The 25,186-nt window shown below is 39.1% G+C and overlaps 1 protein-coding gene across 6 annotated transcripts in view; it reads right to left on the bottom strand.

Annotated features, from left to right (window-relative positions):
- PRUNE2 (prune homolog 2 with BCH domain) overlaps positions 1-25,186 on the bottom strand; it is a 148,854-nt gene that overhangs the window by 28,112 nt on the left and 95,556 nt on the right. For all 6 annotated transcript variants that reach the window (XM_074931456.1, XM_074931451.1, XM_074931453.1 and 3 more), the window contains exons 9-10: positions 24,191-25,022; positions 418-497 (exon numbers count right to left, since the gene is read on the bottom strand). In XM_074931456.1, the coding sequence (XP_074787557.1) occupies positions 418-497; positions 24,191-25,022 (912 nt within the window). The remainder of the gene's footprint in view (positions 1-417; positions 498-24,190; positions 25,023-25,186) is intronic.

Raw genomic sequence — 25,186 nt, 5'->3', positions numbered from 1 at the left:
AATACCACTGAGTCTCTTCATCAGTCTTAAATAAGAGTAGCCTTCAAGAAAAAAGCTAGGTATGGCTTTGTCCCTTGGCACTGCATTGTGTGGTACATTTCAAGCTGTTCTGTCTGAAGTACTCTGATGCTAACTTAGTTTACTTAGACAGTAGTCAAATATAAGATAAATAATAGAGGCTACGTAAACTTCACAGGGACTAAATGAGTGAACACAACTATGTACAAGAGAAAATGGCACACTACAATTACCATTTCTCAAGTGAAGACGAAAATTGATTAAATAAAGCAAACTTAACACTTTTTCTTTTTAACACTGAACTGATTCTTTACCAGCACGGAAACATCCTTCTCACCGCATAATAAAATTGCAAGAGAATAAGATATAATTAAGAAAATGACTAAGAGCTTCTCTCACCAGGTCTCATTTCTGCAGAACTGGGGCTTAGTACACTCTCAGCAAAGGGGATGTCCATTCCCACATCCTCTTGTACCAACCTAAGAGGTAAAACACAAAGCAAAATCTTAAAGTGCTGCACAGGTTGACCTTGCTATCAATGCAGCACATGTGATCTCACACGGAACTGAAATTTTCCTCCACAGAGCTAGTTCTGAAGTCTAGTCACAAACTGATGTGAGAAATGAACACAGCTGTTATAATTCTACTTTGCCGTTCTCACCCCTTATTTACGCACTAGTCCGTAGTGCCTTTGGAAAGTACAGGTCATACATAGCCACTTTTAGTTAGATCAAGATGTAGCACTGAATAATAACAGGCTGGCAAACAGTAATGTTTCACATTTTATACAGATTAAGTATGGGTCTTTTGTCATCTGGCAATCCAGACATGTATGAATATATATGTCGGGGTCTGAATAGGCTTGGCTTATCACTCCTGCAGTTTCTTCCTACCCTTGCTTTCCCCAAGAGGACTACCCTTGTTATTTTAGTGTGGGCAGACAAGACTCTTCTGGCCAATCTCTGCATCAGAGTATGAGTATAGTGTCTGTGATTCCTTGCTAATTTATTATAGATTATGTATAAATGTGTACATGTACACCTGCCTATAAGTGAGCCAAAGGCTTCACTGTGCTCAAGCCCCATACCATCAAACTCCCAATACAGACAGGCAAACTAGTGAACTCCCACTTCTCCTAGGAGGCCAGAGAATACAGACAATATAAAGCTAGGGTCAAACATGTCTGTGCTGCTCAAGTCATGACCAGGCCTTATCTCTCAATAAAAACAGACACATACTAATCTTGTTAATTTTACTAGATTTATCCTTATACACTCAGGAGTATATCTTTCACAAATACAGGTATTAACTGCTTAATGATTGCTACAAAACATGCCAATTCTGGAATATGTCAAATAAGGCTTGAAATATTCTTTCTCTTTCAATACACAATAGAACAGTAAAGAAATTTGATCAAAGCATCCTTCTCACAAATAAAATGAATGACACAAAATGTCTGTAGTGTACCATTTCCTTTTTTTTCCCACTCTGCAGCATCACCTGTGTTCAGAAGCTGTACAGAAAACTGATAAACAGAATACCATCACAGTTTACTTAGAAAATGTAAATAAGTCATTAGAGTCTTTGGCTTTTTTGGTGTCTGTTCAATTTATAGTAAAATATGTGCAATGAAGTCTAATTTGTTCATCTGAATTTAGCAGAGACAAATCTGAATTACAATGAAGTGCTGTAAGAGCTGGATAAGGTAAGAAACCATAGTGGTAAAAACAGTGTCGGTAGAGGATGATCCATTTTAAATTCAGATTAAGATCTTACTTGGGGTTTTATCAACCTTTCCAAATATAAAACTATGAAGAGTTTTTTGGACTAAAGCAGCTCAAAACCAGTCAGATGATGATTTATGGATACTCAAGGGTGTACAGTATGGCTGGAGAGAACAGGGTTTTGATACTAACATATAAACCATTCATTTATAAAATCTCTTACAGCATTATCGCACCAAATAACAATTCCTTACTGAATAAGCTTCTGAAATCGCTGCAGGAAATTATTTGAAAGGAAATGCTCTTCTTTCAAGTTGTGTGAAGAGTAAGTTACTGGAGGACAGTGAATTTTTAGACTTTCTGTATTAAAAAGAGATAGTATTTTCTGCAGTAAGCTTGTAAAAACATTTGTGCAGAATGAAGATATCTCCTCTGTTTGATAAGAGCATGACTGAGTTTTATATACTCTATTCCTACAGAAACAGTGACAATTACAATCTGATAAAAGCAATTTCCCACAAGTAATTCATTCAGAATTTTGAGAGCTGCCTAAATTTTATGCAATGCCTGGGACAGAATTATCCTAAATCATGACATTTCTAGAATTGCCTCAATACTACTTTTTTCCCTGTGGTGTTTTTACCTTTTTAGAAAAAAATGTGTATGTACTTGGAGTTCGCATTTACTGCCTTGTCTAGCGTCTCTTACACTTCCACAACATAATGTGTTCAAATGTTTTTCTGCTTTCAGTGGCACTACTAGGGCTGAGGTAAACCAGAGTTTTATGTTACAGTTGTGTTTACAAGAATGGTACACTTCTAGGAGACTGAAATATAAATGTTTCATATACTTTTGTTTGAATTTCTACTGAAATCTTGCTACTGCTAGAGGCAATATACTCAAAAAACTCCTCGCTTAGGGATTACAAATAAACAGCATCAGCATTTCTTTGAGAATCTCTGTTTTGATGGCACAGTGTTTTTAATGTCAATAATCCATATCGTTCATATTGGAATGTTTGATTGGGGAAGCAAGAATCTGTAGTCCTGAAAGATCTGGTACAAGACAGTTAAAAAACAGTTCAAGCTCTGTTTCCAAAAGCATTGCTGACACAAAGTTATCCATTGTATTTTCAACCACATAAAAGATGGTATGTATCACTCTTCAGAAATTTTTTAGCTGAGATTAGATTTTCTCTCTCTCTCTTTTTTTTTTTAATTATATCAGGTTCTCATTTAGTGTCAAATAAACAGTCCACAGGCTTTTCAAAGAAGAAGGAATCTGACTCTGGAGTTAGTAAAATTTTTCCAGATCACTTGTGCTTTACCCAAACAGATTAAAGATTCCTTGCCAGACATACATACTCTACGTTCAGTGAAAGTTCATATTTTTTAAAAGCCATAGTTAGTATTTGTTCAGTCATAAATAAACAGGCAATACAGGCATCTTTCAAATCTGGGGCGTTTAGAAAAATGGTCACAGAGCATGGCTTGTGATACTGTAATTCAAACAAATGGCTCCAGACTCCCCATCAGTATAAGAATGAGCAGGATATGTACAGAGTTTGATTTCTAAAAACATAGCACCCCATTTGCTGATGGCTTTTGAGACCATGCTATGCTGAGCAGCCCAGCACCTTGCAGAGTAATTTCTGACTGTGCACAAGCTCTCAACAGATCTCAGCAGGAACCCTAGTAGTGAAATATGGACTCCAAAAAGTTAAGCAACTACCTCTTCTTCCTTTCCCACAGACTATTTCACATATTTCCAAAATCCTGGCTTACAAAACTCCTTGCCTCCCATACAGGTGCAAGTGATGCCATGGTTGATGTGGCCAAAAGTACTAGAAAAACAAAACACTTTTTTTTTTTTTTTTTCTTTTAATGAATGCTCCTTATTGAAGAAGTAAATTAAGTTACTTTAGAAAGCTCCACTATAATCAGGTATGATCTATTGGATTGATAAAAGGAATCTTTCACTTGGAACAGAGGTCAAAGCCAAATAAGCTTTTTGTGTCATAAATGACTTCTTTTATGTGGTACACAGACCAGTCATTTAAGGATCAGCTGCACTGGGACTCAGGTTACTGCATATTTGCTTTGATAATTCAGGTCTACATACTTGCTCAGAAGTAGCTAAAAACCCCCTGTTTCTCAAAGGTGGATCAGAGACAGATAGCAAATTCTTATGAAAGAAGGAGAGGCTGGAGGCTGAAATCCTTTCCCTGCTCTTTCTTGGTTCAAACATTCTTACAGCTCGGTAAATTAATAATCTTTAAATAATTCTTAGTGCCCTCCAAAGTATTTCTCAGAATAAAAGTTATCCTTCCTGACTTCTCTAGGTACAGCAGCATTCAGTTATTTTGGAAAGAGCAGCTCTGAATATTCACAGCAATATGTCATAATCCCTATGGGCTGTGCTGCCTCACCCTTGTGTCATATGTGATATATCACCAGTTTCTCAAGCTGCATTGCAGCTATTACATATCAAGAAGTTCATTTCTTTAGTCTAAAATAATCTCTCCAATGAGTTGCTCTGAATGAACACCTACAACCTGCAAAAGAGCACAACATTAATCCAATGGTGACTGTCAGCTTTCTAAAGTGAATCCTTCCACTCCAACCCAACCACAACTTGCTCACCAGCTGGACTTTAAACTGTATACATTTTTTAGGCTTCTGTACTCATCAGTGCAAAAATTTAATCTGAAGTGGAGCCCGCAAGTGCCAAACACTTTTTCTAGATAAGTAAATCATGTTTCTTCTGTGTTGTTCCCTCTATTATAGTGAAATATTTCAATTTTAAATCAAATTTTCACTACATGTTGAGGGTTTTTATAAAGTTTCAAAGCACAATCAGTGAAAGGAATGACATGGATGAAATCACCTCAGCTCATGTTAATACATGCTTGTTTTGGAAACTAAATGGGAGGAGGGGAGATGAAGTACATTGAAAAGGTTATTTAGAGACTAGGCATCTGTTTTTTTTCATATTCTCAAATTCCACACATTATGCAGGTACACCCTGGTCTTGGATGAAATGAAAGTCCTGCTTATAGCCCACCGTCTCACTGGTTTGCAGTGAAAAATCGAGCTGTTCTGAGGAAGAATGCATGAACTGTGAAATTTTAGGTATGAAAAGAACGTAAGGGAATTTAAGTTCCTTCTTGAGTTGCTTTTGTAGAACACAGGCAGCACAAAGTATTTTTCCTTTGAACCCGTGCCGCCCCCACCCTGTAACGCTGCCCTTATGCAAGCACAGAGACCAGGAAAGGCGAAACGAGAGGGACTGGACATGACAGTACAATATTTTCCTTGGAATGTATTTAAAAGCCCTTGGCGTTTATCCAGTTACGCCCATCCACTGACTCTCAGCATGGCTCCACCTGAAAGTGCCCTTATGATTAAGCAGGGTGAAGTGTTTCATCAGGCCAAGGCCAGAGTACACAGTACCTTGTGTTAACCCATCTCTGGCCTTTCTGCTGCCAGAGGCAACCTACTGATGGCTCTCACAGCATTTTGATTGCTCCACCTGGAGGATGTCCAACCTCTTCTGGAGAAAATGAGAAAGCTGTTCTTCCATACTCAGAAGCAATAAAAAGCCTCAGAAGTGAAGCCTAAAGCAAACCTTTACTCAATTCCCAAATGAGATTTTATATCGAGTTGATGTGTTTTCATAATTGCTATATTCCTCTTCAGTCTACAATTCCATGCTTACATAAATTTAAAGCCAAAATATCTCACCAGATAGGTGACTTAACAAGCAGTGTTTTGCTATCACTCATCTCTGTAGCTACTCCCAACGTTCAACTCACCTCATATAAAAGAAGCAAACCCCATTCTGTTATCATAATTAAACACTTGACACATTATTCCATTTTTAGAACAGGAACTGTTTTGCATTTATATCAGAATAAAACATCTTTTCCTTTCTCTTTTATATTATATATCTGTGCTCCAAGTTTGTGGCTTGTAACTGCTGTTCCATTTCTGTTCAGAAAATGCTAGAGATTAGAAATTTGCAGACCATTGCTACAATAGCATGTTTAAAAAACCCAGCAAGTATCTACTTTCTGAAATCATTACTCTTTCTTGGAGTGCTCAGAAAAACTGTAATATAGTCATTCTGTCCTTTGTTTCAAATAGAGGATGGCTCTTCTGCTTATAGGTGCAACTCCATAAACTATATTACAACCAAGATGTGTTATTTCAGAGACCTTTAATGCTAATGGACTACTAACAAACCTCAATTTAATGTCCATGTGTTTGTGATTCGATGCTTATCATCCATGTAAGATGGGTAGAAGTATTGTACAAACAAAGTCAGAGAACTGTTGGACATCAGTAGCAACTCTGCCTATAGCCAAAAGGAGATGCTACTGGAAATAAAGTATTAGTATATAAAGCTGAAAGATAAAACCTGACAAAATAACAGCTTTAGCCTGAAGAAAGTTTTATGAAAATACACATAAAGAAACAGGAAGAAACCAGGAACCTTAGTCCCAAAAAGCCCCGCTGGATTGTGCACTAGGAGAAGAAGAAACCCATTAACAAATGCACCCACTAAAAACAACCCCCAAAATTATTTCCTAAAACTAGTCCTTTGCTACAAAACTTCCAGACAATAAACAAAAATTTTTACAGTTGCCTATTCAGGGATAAAGGAGACCGCAGTGTGAATTTTTCAGGTTCAGCAGAATTAATGATCCCTAAACTGCAGCAGAATATGCAACAAATCAAAGTGACATACACTGTGCAGGATTCAGTCAGTATCAGTCAGAGACTATGCTTCAATGACATCCACATACCAAGAAAATGAGCATACTGGAAGCAATCCACTCCAGGATATCTGAGACTAGAAAAAGTCATTACTTTTACTCACAGCTGTGTAAGATAATCATACTGTACACAGGTGACCTGTAAAAATAGATTCATTTTCTAACTCCTGAGAGCTGCATTTAGCAACCATATGTTAGTATACTAAACTAACTGTGTTTCTATTGCTATTTATTTGGTAGCTCTTAATCACAAATTAGTTCAGGAAAAATCTATAGACTGAGCACTGGAATTTATGCATAGCATGAGACTTTTATTCCCACCTCTAGATGCAAATCAAAAAACCCAAAAAGATCTGTGGTGCTTTGTTTAAGCCAAAAGATTTATTAATCAAACATCTGTGCAAATGTTAACTAATCACTGTCATACTGCTGCACAGTAGATAAACACATGCTGATATTCCCATTTTACAGAAAAACATGCCACTTACTTTCTCGACAGCACAGAATAAACCCTTGCTAAAAATTAGGAAAAGTCGTAACTTCCTAGTTTTTCACACTTCACTCTTCAGATTTAAAGCTTCTTTTACTAATTACACTGTTATGTTTTCTATGTGCTGATTTTTTATTCCATTTTCAGCATCAAGGTTGGATGAAAAACTTAGGCATGTCTGTAAGAGGTAATAATCTTTCTGTAGGAAAATCCTGTATTCTAACCAGATTTAAGTTGTTTGTATTTCAGTATGTTAACTGGAAACTGTTAAAATTCTTGCTTCGGGCCACTAAATAAATTTTTAAATTATTCTTTATGAAAACGTTTCCTAGTCTCCAATCAACTTTAGTGTTTATTATCTGTTGATGTAGTCACCTTTTTCCTTGTTCCTCATCTTAAATCTACACTGTAACCTTCATTTTGTTTGAGGTAGCCCCTTATAGTAGTATGGTCTCCTGTCTGCTCTTATCAGTTTAAGACTGTTAAAAAAATAAAAGCTGCTATTCTTAAGCACATGCTGCTGCTAGGCAGCCACAGGCTGTCTGTCCTGACTCCTTGCCAGCTCCCTCCCTGTGTCACAGCACAAGAGAAGCAGGCAAAGCCAGGGAGTGAAGCAGAGAGACATGAAGGGACAAATCTGAGTAAATAGATGAGTAAAATCTGAGTAAATAAATGGGATTCACTAGGCTATTTCAGCAACCTTATGCATATGCCCATGGATGAGGAAGGCTTATGGAAGGAATCCAGGGCTCCAAGCTTCTTCAATTATCTATGACTTCCAGCCACATGAAATAAAAGGGCATCTCAATATAGAATGAGAGAAATTGGACTTAAGTCTCAAACCTAGAAGTCTTATTCAAATGGTTCTCAGGATTGCAAGCAAGGCTGATACTGCTTGCAGCAGATCCCAGAGTTCCCAAAAGTCTCTTCCTAGAGGTTTGTCACCAGCAGGCCATAGGATGGCACAGGAAAGACAGTGCAATCCAATGAACAACTAATAACTTACCTTGACCTTACTGCAGCCCCAAGCATTACTAACTGTGCACCATTCAAACACTGCTCTCACTGCTCACAATCAGTCCTTTCTAGGGCTTTTCAGAGCTGCTATCATCTGAGTATTGGGCATTTCCAAACATTATTTAACATTCCTTGAGCAACAGCATTGTGACTCAAAGATAAGGAATTATTCACTGTTACAGAAGAGAAACAGAGAAATTAACTTTGAGAGTGTCCATTAATTGTGAGTTCCTGATATGTGATGCCTAATAACCTTTGAGGTTTTTTCTGAATTCTTTATAACATCTTTTATATGTCACTACTGATCCTCATAACCAGCTGCCACTGAAAAAGACTGGTATAGTCAGATCCCAGTGGCTTCACTTTGGCATCCAGAAAACAAAAAAATCAGACAGGGGTCACTGAAGAAGGACTGGTGTTATTCAAGCAGCTGTTGACTTCTAGTGACTTGCCCTGTACCACATCATGCCATGGTCATGGACAGGAAACAATTCTTTGAGGCAATGTTATCTGACTGTACTCACGAAATATCTCTGTCTTCAACTATACTTTCTATAGTGGAGTGTAGAGTCTCCTAGGCATTTCATAGTATTACCATTTCAATAATACTATCTTAACTCTATTTTGTATGCAAAAGCAGGTAGAGAGCAACAAGCTCTAAGGTAGAAATAATATGCCACTTGGCATCTACTGCCCTGCTTTGTCATTGCATTTGCATACCACCACATAATCTTGCCCTCAGAGCAGGGCTGTCCTCCTTTATGTGACTAGCTCAACGCTGCTTAATCTTTAGTGAGCCAGTGGAAAATTACTGGAATTAACAACACAAAGTTGGGGAGCCTGTGTGATGGGTGCTCCTCCGTCAGTGTTGGAAGATCACAAGGTCTGGCAACAAGCTATGTAGGTTCACAGTGGTATTAGCATTTAGAAGGCTTGTATAAACTTATCTGATCTCTCTGCTCTTAATAAGTGTTGTTAATATTCTACAAATAACATCTAGATGATCTGTTAATCAACAACCACTGTTGAACAAACACTACAAATGCACAGTAACAAGATAATGCCAGAAGAAAAAGCAGGAACTATATCAATCCTATCTAAAAGATCCTTAAGTATATATCTGCAAATACATTTTGTTTGAAAATTGTATTTCTAAAAATTTACTAAAATGCCAGGCCTAATCACAGATCTGGGACCTGATTCCCTCATTCCACTTTCATTGAGCAATTAATTATTCCTTGAGAAAACACAGTTTTAGTTTTCCTCACTTTAAAACCAGTTTTCCTTCCAGCATGTGCGATTCTCAGTGACCATTTTCCTGCCACACTGTACTGTTAAGGCCAGTATCAGAACATCTGCAGCTTCAAATGATGCAACTGGCACACAAACAAGCACTTGAAAAAGCAGCATGCACCTTATACCCAGTGCAGCCATCTGCACTTCCAGGAAGTATGCTAATGACCTGAGAGTAGTTAATGGGGTAGAGGTTGCAGGATCAGAAGCAAAAAACCCTTTAGGAAGTTCTATATTTTATGTCCAACTGAGATTCTTCAGTGGAGCTGTGAGAACTCCCCTCCACCTGTTATTACAGTCCACACCTTATCAAGCGCATTTGCTTCCAAATGCAGACATTCTGAAATGCCTTGGACTGGTTTTAACCACTACTAATAACTAGGAGGTATGCAACTGAGCAAACTTCTGGCTTATTTCCTGTTTTCTACTTGGATCTTCTGTAATACTGTCAACTTTTTGCATTGCTTAATGGATTTGTTTCTCTGCATGTATGAATGCTGACAATGATGGTGATACTTATTACCATACTATACTAGCTGGAATCAAATGTCGTAACAAAGAATATAACAACAGGTGAATTCTGTCTTGCTCACATCATAAAATGTGTTTAGGGAGCTTCAGAGCTGCTAATTGTAACCACTCGCTTTACATCAAGATGTATACATTCATAGCACTTTTATTGGTCTGTTCATTAAAGCATCAGGATTTTTCTAGCATTCCTTTGATTTCAAGCTCAGCCTCTGCAGAATTTATAATATGCTGATAGACAGGAAAAGATACATGGCAACAGGGTTTTTTACACTGTATGACTTCTACCTTTTCATCCCCTCATAATGCTTCTTCTCTGGTCCTATTTATGACTTCATTCCTTATCCTTCTCAAAGAGCTTCTATTCCTTCAATATCTTGTATCTTGTTAATTTGTTCATTTTCTCTTTTCTTCTCACTTCTGTGTCACTGTACCTCCAAATTTCCATCTTTCCAACGTTAATGTAACTATGATTTCACAACTTATGACGTTCAATGTTATTATAATTTAGATTCCTATTTTATCTACTGTAGTAAACCTACAAATAACTAACAGCTACATTTTCCCTATCTTAGCTACAACTGAGGTAAAGAAGAGGCTCCAAAAAGACACTGACGTTAAACTTCAGATGTAATAGAGAGCAGGGGCATATAAGTGAAAATACAGAATGTGGAGCAGGAATTGTAACCAGCAAATTAAAATGGAAATACCCTAATGGGTGTAAATTGGTAACTGAAGAATTCTCATCCATATTGGGTGATTTTCAGTTTGGGAAAAACACAGGAAAAGCCCCACCATGAGCCAGAGGAGACACCTAACACAGGCACATTACTGAAGCAATAAAACTGGCACCAAACAAGGCAGTTCTGCAGCCTGCTTGCACTGGTAGGAGGTGTTCAGAGCAGGAAAGACTGTCAGACCCTGCAGTTGGCAGGTCTAAAAAGGCATGTGCAAAAGGAGACAGGAGGTGCAGAAAGCCACCAGTTATCTTCAGAAGCAGAACTCTGTCACTAAGTTGGAAGGGCTTCAGAAGCAGTAGGAAGATAAAAACCAACCTAAGTGTGGGAGAGAGGATAGTATCAGACATAGCAAAAATGCTCTGAAAGAGCAAGTGATGGGAAATGCCACACTGATGAAGTAATGTTCGGGAATGGGGTGAGCAGAAGGGGCTCCTCCTCCCTCCCACAGCACTCCTCACACATTGTAACTTGGCAAATATCATACAAGGATAAGGTTAACTACATACTCTACTGCTTTAGGCAAGCAGGCAAAGGTGTATCCATCAGACAGCTCTTCAGAGTTTGCTGTCAGTGTTTTCTGCTAAGGAGAGTGATCTTTTTCTTGTAGGGCATAGACAGGTTTCATCTGGTAGCCTGAAATAAGGAAGTCTGATCTGCTGCTATTATTTCACAGTTGCAATGGCTATAGAGAAGACCGCAATCTACAAGATATGTTAAGAACTAATTAGAAATATCTGAACAAGTTAATTTGTAAAATCCCGTAACAGCTAAGCCATTTCCTTCAATGTCCAAGACTAAGAAAACTGTCAAGCAACTGGACTGTCACTCCCATCCTTCCCTCTGCCTGAGTTTCATTTATTATTGCAGCAGCACCATATTTATCTGGATATTTGTACAGGGTCTGATAGGAAGTATCTCCAGTCTTGAGGACACTACAGTCATAAAACCAGCTTTATCAATATTCACACGTGCTGACAAAATCGTATTCTGACCTATACCTTATTTCTTGATGAGCTTGAGAGCTGCATCTTTTGCCTGAACAAAGACTGTGGCTTAAAGACTGCTGGGTTTTTTTAGTTTCTACAGATAATTACAAGCTGTTAAATAACATCGCTCTCCTGTTACTGCTAAATACTATGGAGATGACACAAAACTGCAACAGACTGCTTGTAGCAGGATCTAAGTTTTTAAAGTTGTGAACTTATGCAAAAACTAGACTTGTCTCCAACTATACGAATTTTCTACAATATTGTCTGGATTTATGCAGGGTTAAATAACAGCCAGATTCATCAAAGGCTGGAATAAAAAGGCTATTTTAGACCACAGTACTCCTCTGTCCAGTAAGAGATAGCAGTGGAGAGCATGGGTGAATGTAATGGGAAGAACACAGCAGCCCTGGAAAAAAGGTGTTTTGGCAGGGTGAGGATTGGTGTGTGTCATTTCCCCCCGACCCCCACAGTTGCTGTAATGCCTCCTGACAGTGCTGCTAGCATCCTCCTTTTCTTAACACAGCTCTGCTACCCGAGAGTATGCATAAAGGCAAGTCCAGAAATGACAACTCTGCCTGTCCCCCACATACTCAGAATGATTCTGATTAAATACACCTACCAAGCCTCCATACGTTTCCTTTCAGTGTTGCTCTCAGTAGCTAATATTTAGACATTCTGTACATTTTCAATGCCTTCTGTACATCACTATAATTTATTTGCTTACCACACTTAAAACTGAAGAACATTCTCATCAAGACAGAAAAGCAAACATCTGAATGGAGCTGCATCAAGCTTCTATAATTAAACAGAAATACTGCCTGTACAAACCAACTTCTGCAGTAATTTTTCAGTCCTCTTACCACTGAGATTATTGCTGCATCCTTGATCGGTTAACATTCAAAGATTACATATTCCGTTCACGGCAACATTTTTTTAAAATTGCAAAGAATACAAAACTCATATGGTTCAGCTGGTAGCAAAAAACCTGAAAACAATACTATTGTCCAGTTACAATGAGAGCTAGCACAAACAATCACTATGCTAGTAATTAAGCAATCTTAAAAGCAAGTTATCTGCTGACAAGCCCGATGTTTGTGTTTGTTCCTTTTTTCCCACCGTATCCTCAGAGCTAGGCAAACAAGCTGAAAATAATCTAATGAGCTAGGTGACTGTGCAGTGAAGTTTTGTTTCCTAATTACAGATACCGTGCCTGCTCTCAGACAAAAGAAATCCCATTGAACTGACGTAAGATTCCCTCATAAAGAGCTGCAACAGAATTGAAATACAGCTGCCCAGTTTTCAGTAAGGAGATCCTGGGTGCTTTGCATTATGCTGACAAACATTTCCCCTTTTTCTGTCTAAAGTAACTGCAACAATAGAGCCGTTAATCAGAAAACCTTCTGCGTATCAGCCTCTCAGAGTAAAGAGACGCTTACCTTCTAAAGACTTGAAGAGGCCTTTCTACTGCGAAAATAATAAAGATGCTGTATTGCTGCACCTCAGCATCCCTCTTTCTGTAGCAGTTCACTAGGAATACAGATCCTCCACCATTTTCTTGTCACGTGGCTAGCGGTACTGCTAAATAAGGGTGATCACCTGCCTTCAGATAGCTGACTGTGCGAACCAGCAGCGACCGGGGCTTTGGTTAAAGGAGCGCTTAAATGAATGCAGAGATGTGCTTCGGCCGTGAATTTTTTTTTTTTTTTTTTTAATTCCCTGGAGAGCTTTGTCAGAGCATCACCAAACTTTGATACTGCGTGTCAGCTAGTAGTAGTGACACGCTCCCCACTGTTTAATTTCAGAGCTGGAGGAAAGCTTGTCGTAAGACACAGAAGTTTCTAGGGATTTAACTTGCCTCAGCCCTCATTTCTGTTTGCATTGATGTTTATAGAAGACATGCATATTCAAACGAGCTTTACATAATTTGTTCGGTTTGCAATTCAGCAAGGGGAATGCAGATGCAAATTTAAACAAAACCCCAACCAACCACCGGTTCGGAACGCTGGCTTAACTTTCAAAACACAAACTCTACGACTACCAAGATGCAATACTCATGGCCTGTGCTCCTGGCTGTGTTTCTTGAGGGTGTGCTTGAAGGAAGGACATTTCTTCCTGTGCAGTGCAGTGTCACAGTTCCATTTTATAAAAGCCTCTTGATGTAGTGTCCCTAGAAACGACAGGTTTCTTTCCAAATGCAAACCAGCTTTCAATCCTATTCCCCTGCGATCCCATGGGGATAAAACTGCAAGGCAACAGGCCCTAGGACGGCCTAACCTTCAGCTAGTTTCTCCCTTTACACTGTGCAACTCCCCCTTGAAGATGACTTACGTGAGAACTGGAGATGCTTTCACATCAAATTGCTAGGCCGTAAGTAGTCAAAACCAAACAAAGGCGTAACGCCATTTTCATTTGTCAGTACGGCTCCACTCACACCTACAGCACAGTGTAAATAAAAATTCAGTGGCTCCCACCTTGTTCTTCATGGTATTAGTAATTCTACAGGGAAAGTTCTCATCTGCTGCAGATCTAAGAAATCAGTCTCCAGCTGCTATTTTAAACAACAGCAGACCAACACCAAGCATTAAAAAAATTAAAAAATCATCACCAATATGAAAACATATCTCTAAAGAGGACACTGCTGCAGATGCATCATCTTCAATGCTTCTGTCAGCTAGCTCTACATAAAATTTCCAGTGATAGGGGATATCTTTTTAGCACCTTTTCAACTGGACAATCTTTAACTCATTTGAAATCAAAAGTTCAGACACTGAGAAACTGTATCCAGGAAATAGAGCTATAAAGTATTTATGTACAATAGAAGTAATTAGTAGTGTGATTATGATGAAGCTATGAAATTAGTAACGTGGCAGAAGCTATGGCCTTGATCCTCCATGCTCAGAATGACACAGACCATCTCTGAGATTTTAGGATGCTCTACTGGGACCCACTAAGCTCGCAGGGGCTCACTGTCAAAGTCAGGTCTGCATGAATAGGGTTAAGTTTCAAACTCATTAATGCTTTAAGATAAAATCTCATGTCATTGATCACATTGATTGGAATAAATTATATAGTGAATTAGCTCAGAAAACCATGGGGTTTTGAACAGCGGGGGAGTTTTTCATGTGACTGCTAAACCATACTAACATAGTCCAGATCTTCTTGTTTTAAGAAAGTGACTCTTACCAGTCCAGTCTCACAATTTAAGCAAAACTTCATAAACACAAATGAATAATAGTAAGGTTTGTTTCATTTTTACAATTGCTTTTCAGTCACTAAGTGTTGTTCCCTTTTTCCTAAAAGGTTTTTATAAAGTACTTGGTATTTGGCATGTAAATATTAATGCTGTTTTTACAAAAATGGGATCATCACCATATTGGCTGCTGCTATTGTTTAACAGCTGTCTCTGCAATGGAAAACTGGGTTTTTAGTTTTAATTAATTTTCAACATCCAGATGGTGATGGAAAATACTATATCACCCCAAAACTGATAAAAAAGATGGCTGTCATCACTTTATAGACCCAATCAAATAAAGGGAAAGAAATGGTGTTACTAAAGCCCGTGCACGAACTTCAAGAAAAATCATTAGCAGCGACACTAAAATAGATTATTACAAAACAACAACAAAAAAGTTTTAATGAATTTACAGCTATGTTGTTGGAAAGTTCCCTTCTCTGAGTCTGGCCCAGGGATTCTTCTATTTTCACAGAAGGAACATCTTTGCAAAGGCTAATATATAGCATAGAGCTTCTAATACATAATGTATATTACTATAATAATTATAATGATATGATATATAATAATGTAAAATACATTACTTATATAGTTTCCCATCCTAAACTCAGATGAATACTGAAATCTCAAGTGCTGAGCCAGCAATCTTAAACCATACTTGCTGGTGCCAATCTAAACATTTTGTTTCAATTTGCTCTTTTACTTTAGTTACAAGGCATTAACTTTCATTTACATGGATGTTCCTACCAAGCAACTTTCTCAGTTGTTGCTTCTTTCCTTATGTGTTTTTTTTTTTAACCATTAAAGCATGCTCCTTGTGTTTGGTAAATTGTCAAGCTTTGTGCTGTGAAGTGGGAAACCAGAGTTCAATTCCAAGTTCAGTAGGAGCTGGAAGCACCACTGAAGCAGCATGCCTGGTCCCCAGAGTGCCTGAAATTGCTTTCCAGCAAATCTGGCCCACTAATAAACAATCTTGACAGGAGTGAAAGATGACAGCCCCATAGGGATGCAAGGGAAAAACGAAACAGAGGCATCCAAAAGGAAGTAAAGGTTACTTTGCAGAACGTGACCTCTTAAATTTATACCGGATTTTCAGTCCTTTAGTCTTCCTGTATATAACAGCCTGCTCTGATGGTTAAATCAAGAAGCAAACCTGGGCTCCCTAATTCATTGCCTTATCCTAGCTTTGGGGTGATAGAACAGGCATTTTGAGAAAATAGTGGGTGAAACCACTGGTCCACTGGAGTCAATGAGAATGTTTCCCCTGGTTCTATTCTGTCAGTATTTCAGTTCAGTACTGGATACTGATATTTGACTTGAATCATTAATGGCTTTAAGATACATGATGTGCATTTGACTAAATCACAAAGATAGTAGAGTAGTCTCACAGAACTCTTCTTAACTTTTAAACAGTCACAGATTTTTCTTTCATTGTATTTCATTATCTTTATTCACTGTCAAACACGGGCAGTATGATGAAAACACGCTTCTCTATTAAAAATTTACTGGATTACTTACAGTACTAGGCAATTGTAATAGCCAGCTGTACAGCAGTGGTCAGAAAGATTTTGGACAGAGGCAGTGGAAGAACTATCTTTTCAAAAATGTTACTATACAAGTGAGCAGAAAAGGCTGATTCCTGCTTCTCTGAGAACACGTTCTCACAAAGATAAATGAAGCTTTATTTTGTGGAAGCTTTATTCTAGGGTGTTAAATAAATCTTGGCAGTTGTTCAAAGGAAACTTTCTTCTGCTCAGTTTTGCCACCAGTTTTCCAAGCTCTCCCCTAAACCTTCCAAACATCAGTGTCTTTGTCTCCACTCCTCTCACTACTTACTCCTGAAGTCAGTACACCATTTCACAGTATTTCCTTTAGCTCTTTCTAACATTCCCTACTAAGGAAAAGGATAATCCTTCCCTACAGCAAAGGTAAGAGCAAGAATAATCTGGTATATACAACCACTAACATACTCTGTGCGTGTAGGTCAAAGCTAGCATAGTCATCTGCAGTGTTCTCCCTCTGCCTCCTGACCACTCACTGTCAAGCTTTACACAGCTGTAAGACAGGACAGCTTCTATCAGGAAGAAAATTACTTCCAGTCTTCCTAAGTTTTACTGCTGGCACACCTCCAGCCACAGCAGAAGCAGAGTATGTTATCCTGCCTATCCAGCATTCATACAGTGCTCTGTGAATTCTTCCTTCTTAAATGTAGTCACTTTCAGTTGTTCACATATGGAAAGCTACATAAAAAGCTATTTTCTTTCTGGAAAGACTGACATTAATAGTGTGCTATCAATTCTTTCTGAACTTTTTTGAGGCCAAAGAAACCTCTAGGGTTTATTATTGCTGGTGTTCATATATTACTTAGAGAGGTTTATATATTTTCTTTGGTGCTTTAATGCTAGCAAGCATCCTCATACTTTTCTTCTCTTTCTGCTGCATCTTCTTGCAGAACAAAAAGCCAACCAGAGGGAAGAGTTTTACCACTGGTCACAGACTTTCTTAAAATCCACCAGAACAGCCTGGAGAGTTGTTATTCTTGACATTAGGATGAAGGGGACAGTAAGAAGCAGATATTAACATTTTAATATACTACTTCATTCTCATTTTTGTTTATGCTTTCTGTTTCAAAACTTTAATTCACTCTTCTACAAAACAGTCAATTTGCTTAGACAAAGTGACAGAGACTTTCTGGATTAAAGCAGAAAATAATGCAAACTCCATCCTTTACTGACACTTACTTCATTGCTAAAGGAACCTACTTCAGCACAGTATGAAAGATGAGCTTCAGGTTTTTTTCTAAACAAGGACATGTGAATAAACTGGGGATTCAAAAAAGGGCTTATAAAGCATTTACCGAGTAAATGCCTCCACAAACTTTGGACTACTAATCCAATTGTCCATTGGCTGGGACGTCCCCATCAACTGAGTATAAATGATGAGTTTCAGTATTCTTGAGAGATCATAGAATGGTTTGGGTTGGAAGGGACCTTAAATATCATCTAGTTCCAACCCCCCTGATATGGGCAGGGACACCTTCCACTAGGTCAGGTTTCTCAAAGCCTCATTCAACCTGGCCTTGAACACTGCCAGGGAGGGGGCAGCCACAGCTTCTCTGGGCAAGTGTGCCACCACTATCATAGTAAAAAGCATTTCTTCCTTATATCCAATCTAAATCTGCCCTCTTTCAGTTTAAAACCATTACCCCTATGTCCTATCACTACACAGCCTTGTAAAAAGTCCCTCTTCAGCTTTCCTGTACGCCCCCTTTAGGTACTGGAAGGTTGCTATAAAGTCTTTCTGGGGCCTTCTCTTCTCCAGGCTGAACAGCCTGTCCTCATAGGAGAGGTGCTCCAGCCCTCTGATCATCTTCATGGCCCTCCTATGGACTCACTCCAACAGGTCTATACCCCTTATATTGGGGGCCCCAGAGCTGGACACAGTACTCCAGGTGGGGTCTCACAAGAGTGGAGTAGAGGGGAAGAATCACCTCTCTCAACCTGCTGGTCACACTTCTCTTGATGCAGACCAGCATACAGTTCACTTTCTGGGCTGCAAGCTCACACTAACAGGTAATGTTGATCTTCTTGTTAACCAACAATCCCAAGTCCTTCTCCACAGGGCTGCTCTCAATTCACTCATCGCCCAGCCTGTATCTGTGCTTGAGATTGCTTCACCCATGTGCAGGACCTTGCACTTGGCCTTGTTGAACTTCATGAGGTTTGCATGGGCCCATCTCTTAAGTCTGTCTAGGTCCCTCTGGATGGCACATCCCTTCCCTCCAGCGTGTTGACCACACCACACCACTTGGTGTCATCGGCAAATGTGCTGAGGGTGCTCTCAATCCCACTGTCCATGTCACCAACAAAGATGTTAGACAGCACTGGTCCCAATACTGTCCCCTAAGGAATGCCACTCGTCAGTGGTCTCCACTTGGACATCGAGCTGTTGACCACAACTCTTGGAGTGTAACCACCCAGTCAATTCCTTATCCACCAAGTGGTCCATCCATCAAATCCATGTCTCTCCAATTCAGAGACAAGGATGTCATGTGGGACAGTGTCAAATGCTTTGCACCAGTCCAGGCAGATGATGTCTGTTGCTTTTCCCTTATCCACCAACACTGTAACCCTGTCACAAAAGGCTGCCAAATCTGTCAGGCACGATTTGCCCTTACTGAAGCCATGCTGGCTGTCACCAGTCACTTCCTTATTGTCCATGTGCCCTAGCATAGTTTCCAGTAAGATCCACTCCATGATATTGCTGGGCACAGAGGTGAGACTGACTGGCCTGTAGTTCCCTGGGTTTTTTTTCCCCTTATTAAAAATGGGGGTTATGTTTCCCCTTTTCCAGTCAGTGGGAACTTCACCAGACTGCCACGACTTCTCAAATTTGATGGACAGTGGCTTAGCCACTTCATCTGCCAGTTCCTTCAGGACCTGTGGATTCATCTCACCAGGTCCCATGGAACTGTGCACCTCCAGGCTCCTTAGATGGTCTCAAACCTGATCTTTTCCTACAGTGAAGATCCTACAGTTCTTCATTCTCCCAGTTCCTGCCTTTGCCTTCTGTGACTTGCATGGTGTGGCTGAAGCACTTGCCAGTGAAGACTGAGGCAAAAAAGTCACTGAGTACCTCAGCCTTCTCTATGTTTCAGGTAACCAGGTCTCCCGTTTCCTTCTGGAGAGAGCCCACATTTTCCCTAGTTCTCCTTTTATCACTGACATACCTATAGAAGCTTATGTTTGTGCCATACATAAATATATGAAGGTAAAGTACATACCTAAAAATAAGGAACCTGATTTCTATACCCTGCTAAGGGGTATATGAAACAACAACCAGCAGGCCACAAGGAAAGCTTCCTTGTGGGAAGTAAAGGCTATATTAGAGAAAGCCCCAGATTTAGGAGTCACTTCTAAAACCACTAGCACAGAGATGGTATTACAGGTTTGGAACACAAACTTAATTGCATAAAGCAAAAGTATTTGACAAAAAAAAATGAGCAGAGAACATAATCCATGCTCAGGGCACAGCTATTCAGTCATAACTTCAGATTAAGGGTGCTTAATTTTCTGAGCTTAATTTTTCCAAGCAGGCTTATTCAAGCATGATAGGAAATAGACCATTCAGTCAAGGGAAGAATCGCATTTAGTGAAGAATGCAAAAAACTTTCCTGAATCAAAATTATGGCCTTTCAGAAGTACAAGAATTCAGACAGAAGTACACTTCTGAGAGCTGAGTATCAGTTACTCAGACTTTGGTTCAGTTCTACCAAAGCCCACTTAAAACATGTAAATCTTTGGCAGACTCAGAGCCTGATTACTAGCACCATCAGACCACCCAGAAACTCTACTGCAGTAAGAACAAGAGAAAAGCCTTAGTTTCTTCTCTTACGTGACAACACCAGTGTTTCTGTGCTAACCTTCCATTGGCTGGTAGTTCTGCTGTATCACATTGTTTTAAACTTTGTCAGCTAACACAGAGGGCGAGGATGCATATTCTGAACCCCGGGAGCATGACTGTTAACCATATTGGTGTGTGTCTTGACTCTGGCCTTGTTCTGCAGAAAGGGGTTCCTGCTACAAGCTAAGAAGAGCAGTTAATTTCAGACTTAAAAGCTGCACACTGAGGAATGTTTTAAGTAGGAACTTATGTTTTTAAAACTGCCAACAAAATGCATTAGAAAGCATTTCTAACTACACACTTGTACCATATCAGTCGCTGTTTCTTCACTGGCATATAATCTAGAAATAATTACTCCTGTATGTATTTTATCCTTTCTACCATAATATTTTTTGTGTGTTTGCTTTGGTTTCAAAGGAATGAAGGCCTCCATGATCATACTGTGGGCATGCATAGGGACATGTGCATGTGTCTCTGCTATCCCCTAAAGAGTTCAAAGTCATTATCTAACTGCTTAAAGACACAGTCTTGTTACAAGTTTATTCAGCTACCAAGCACAGAGGAAACAAAGGCAAAAACCAGCACCATAAAAGCAATCTCTATTAGATATGAAAACCGCATACAAGAGCAATATTTTTAATAAGATTAAAATGGTGGAAACAACTTGTGTTGGTTTTCACACCTTATCACAAAAAAGCCTAACAACAAAACATAAACATAAAGGAAAGTAGATTCTACTGGTTCTGTGCTTCCATAAATAATTGTTAATAGGGATGCTGAGTAACCTCCTTGCTTTTCTTTATGTCTCTGGGCTCCAGTATCACTAGTGTTAAAGACAGAAATAGCTGCTTCTATCCACTGAAAAAGCATTTGGTATTAAAGAAGTATCAAATAACTTCTGAGTCAGATAAGAAAAAAAGCCTAGCAGTGGAAGCTATAGTGACCATATATATATATTCTATAACGAGAACTACAGTATCCTTTCCTTGCAGGATGCACTATATTCCATCATGCATTTAGGTTTTCACTGAAAACATTCGTATATTAACATGGTCCAGTTTTGGACTTTAACGTTGGGATCAGTCTAAGAGAATATGCTAAGAATAATGAATGTACTTACATGTAAAACACCAATGCAAACTACTACTGTGTACAAGATTCAAGTTTTTACTTTGGAGACTTACAGAAATTCCTAAAGAACAGCAGAGTTCTTCTTAAAGTGGATCTAACAATTCATAGCAATAAGACATTAAAACCCCCTATAAATCCATGTCCATACTAATGATTTTTTGAATGTAAGTTTAAAAATCAGATTGTCTTCTTGAGGTATCTAATGAAGAGTTTTACTGCTTCAAAGTTATCTGAACTCCTTTGTGCTAATTTATAAAAATAATTTAAAATCAGATACCTAGACCAGTTTTCTGTTCCTCTCTGAGAACATCATGGGCATGTAAGAACGGCAAGTCAAACTCTAGGATGCTGTCCACATGTAATTAATCAGTGTGACTTAAGCAGCGTCAACATCTGGTTGCTTTTAATTTAAAGTGCTTTATGGGAGATAGAGGAGCTGACAGCTGTTTTTTTCATGTCAGATTTGCAAGCCTGAAACTACTCAGCACCTCTAAACAACCTTTTCTTTTCCCCATCCCAATCACCATTTATTCTGAGCACAGGTTGTAAGCATTTTTTGCTTTAAAAAATTTCACTAGGAATTACTGGTTTGTCAAAAACCAGATTTGTTCACTGAAACTAGTTGGTTTTGATGAACTTCCAGTGAAATGTTGCAGAGATACGGAGGAAGATGAATTCCAGGGTGTGGACTAGTCCTAACAAGCAAATCACCTTAAAATCAAAAACCTATTTTTTTCCAGATTCACAAGCCCAAGACACCCTTCCACACAATAATGTGGATGGAAAACAACTGCTTGGACATTTTGCTTGTTTTCCTTCTTCCAGATTTCTCTTTTGTAGAAAATGTCAAAAGTTATACTTTTTGTTCTGGAATGGAAGCTTGGAGGATTGGATACTACAGAAATGCTATGCCTATCAGCTCTACTTTTGATAGTTTCAAGGTCAAGCACTCAGCATTTGGTTTACTTCAGACTGTACAAAACTGCAGAGTCCTCATCTGCTAACCCTTCTGAAGGGGTTAGCCTCTTTCTTAAGGGCAGTCAATGCTAACCTGCACCAATAAAAGCTGCCACTGTCTTACCAAAACAGAGTCCCTCTCATTCTGTTCTCCTCAGTGCTGTCTGTCTATTTGGATTGGAGTGATTTCAGCCAGGAACAGCATGTGAGGGCAATCTTGTCAACAACACCTGAAGTCCTACACAGGTGCTTAAGTTTAAGCCTGCAAGCAACTTAATTATATTTCAGAGTTTCTGAGACTGGGGTTTCTGTTTAGGATGAAGCCAGCACTTATATATTAAAAATAGCTCAGCTATAACAGTGTCTGATCTTGTGGTAACAATACACTCTGAAATATGTGTGAAAATGTTTAGAGGGGAGGTATTTTAACATCTGGCAGAAGATAAATCACAGCTATTGAACTATTCATTCTGGAAATCTTAATAAAATGTGAACTGTTTGCAGTGGAGAGGGGGGTAGCAAAAAGCTGTGATTTTCTATCAGATTATCTGTACATGCTATTATCAGGGTTATACTATCTTTCACAGGCATGCCACCTTTAAAGGAAAAAAAGTCTACTGCTAAAATTGCAAAATGGTTAGTGAAAGTTTCAAAATGTCAGGTCTAAAATAAATTGTAAGCCAATTAAAACCTGATAATAGAAGTTGTGAATGTATTCTACACTGAACTGCCAAGTGCTTGGAAGAAACTTGGAAAAAAGTAAAAAATCAGTCTTGCATTTCACACAGACAGTGTGTTTCCACATATTTCAAACCATATATGTTCTTTTGGGTAAGTGCAATTTGAAAGGAGTAAAAAGTACAAAGGAGTTAAACCCCTAGTTTTATTTGTACTGGGAAGTTTCTTTTCCTGCTCCCAAGAATTTCACCATATAAATGCAATGCCAGGTTCCTCTTCATAAAACTGCAGCATGTCAGTAGCAGATGCCCAGGAGAAATGCTGTCAGACTTCCACACTTGCATCTCTGGGGCTACCCTAGAAGTCCACTGTAGAAGTTACAACCTCTTGGCTGTAGAAGGAGTCAACAACAGAAGCACATTCTCCAAAATGCTACAGTAAATGGAGTCAAGAGGGCCATCTCTCTCTCCATCTGGTGCCACAGCAGAGAGACAGCCCGCAGCAGTAATGCAGTCAGCATAGAGGCTGCACTTCCACCCAAAGGCAGGTGCAAATATGCTCAAACTGCCTCAACTACCAGTCCAGTCCAAACAGACAGAAATACTGCTGTGCCTGACTACAGATTGGAAGTAATTACCAAGACCGTAATCATCTTTCCTCTACAAGCAGCATCTTCTTCTGACTCTGGGGCTTGGCTGCCTCCTATCTTCCTTCCCAGTAGTTGCTGGGAATACAGCACAGTACAGTACATCATAATTTGGAGAGGAAGGGGATAGAGAAGGGAGTTTCTGCATTAGGCAGAAAGAATACTTCAATCCCTCCACAATCTCATCACTGGCATTGTATTTGCACTGTCAATACCATCAGTATGGTTTTGGCCTGTGCTCCCTCACCACATTTGTTTCAGATATAATAGTAGGTTATGAAGTCTATGGGACTTCACAAAAAGAAGACAGACTTCTTCCTGCAAGGAAGTGGCCTTACAAGATTTCTGCATTGCAAAACAATCTTAATTTGGCTCATATCAAGCAACCAAGAACCAAGACTCTATTTTTAGAAAGGGAGGAATACAGTGATAGTTAAATTATGTAAATATAATTAGTACTTCAGACTTGAAAGTCCTGTCATCTATTCATAACGTCATGCACCTCAATAATATTGATAACAAGTGAACAGAAGACTCTTGAATGGAAACAGGTTGTTTTTTCCTTACCCTGATTTTTTACTCCGTTCTCTTTCACTGTTGAGAAGCACCATTTCCTTCTCCATTTCTTGTTCTGTTGCTATGTTATTTCTGATTACCTGTTGATAATTTGCTTCCCATCCACCATCACCACCAACCACCTGCAATACACATGTTCCCGTGATGCCCAAACTCTCATCCTCAGTAGTCAGGTTTTCTGAAGGAGAACAGCCCTCATGTTCAGAAGATTTCTGAAGGGGAGCTTCTATCTGAAATTCTGCCTGAGTGTCAAGAATCAATTCCTGTGTTACAATAGCTGCCAGTTCTTCACCAGAATCTGCAGACCCTGTTTTTGGCATGTCTGACTCAGCAGAAATTTTTTCAGGTGATATGTCACTGACTTCCTTTTGGCCCAATATAATCCATTCCTCATCTTGCCCACAGCTTTCCCGTGATCTCCTTTCATCATCCAGCTTTTGAGGCACAACAGAATAAGTTTTCTCTTCTAAGTGAACAGAGTCCCATTCAGTCCCACAAACAGAGTGATCTTCTCTTTCATCTGCAATGGAGATTGGCTGAAAGGTATCCAAGGAGCCCGGTGAAAAGTCTTCATGAGATTCTGTTTGTTCAGCTACATCAGCTTCTTGAAAAGCAAAATCACTTCTGTTTCTTTCAAGGGTATCCTTCCTTGAAGGTATATTTTCTTCCTCAGTAACAAGGATGTAATCCATCTCCAGTGAAGTTGGGTCTTGGTGTACTTGCATCTTCATATCTTCCTTACCCTCCATACTTTTCAGTTCGGGGCTCTCAGAGGAATTTCTCAGCTGCTTCTCCCTACAAAGTAGGAAGTCGGTGCCAGCTTCTAAAAGAACAGGCAAACAGAAACTCCTTTTAGTTTTTGAGTTACTGTTTCAGTCATCATGATTTCTTTAAATCAGTACAGTGAGAAAAAGCTCTTCTCAGTTTGCTTTGCTCTGTTAATGTGTATTTAAATTTTATAACATCATCATCACCATCATTATTGTT

This window comes from Athene noctua, chromosome Z (genome assembly GCF_965140245.1).
Source record: "Athene noctua chromosome Z, bAthNoc1.hap1.1, whole genome shotgun sequence".
NCBI lineage: Eukaryota > Metazoa > Chordata > Aves > Strigiformes > Strigidae > Athene > Athene noctua.
Note: the sequence above shows the minus strand (reverse complement) of the source record. Positions and strands in the feature narration are given on the sequence as shown.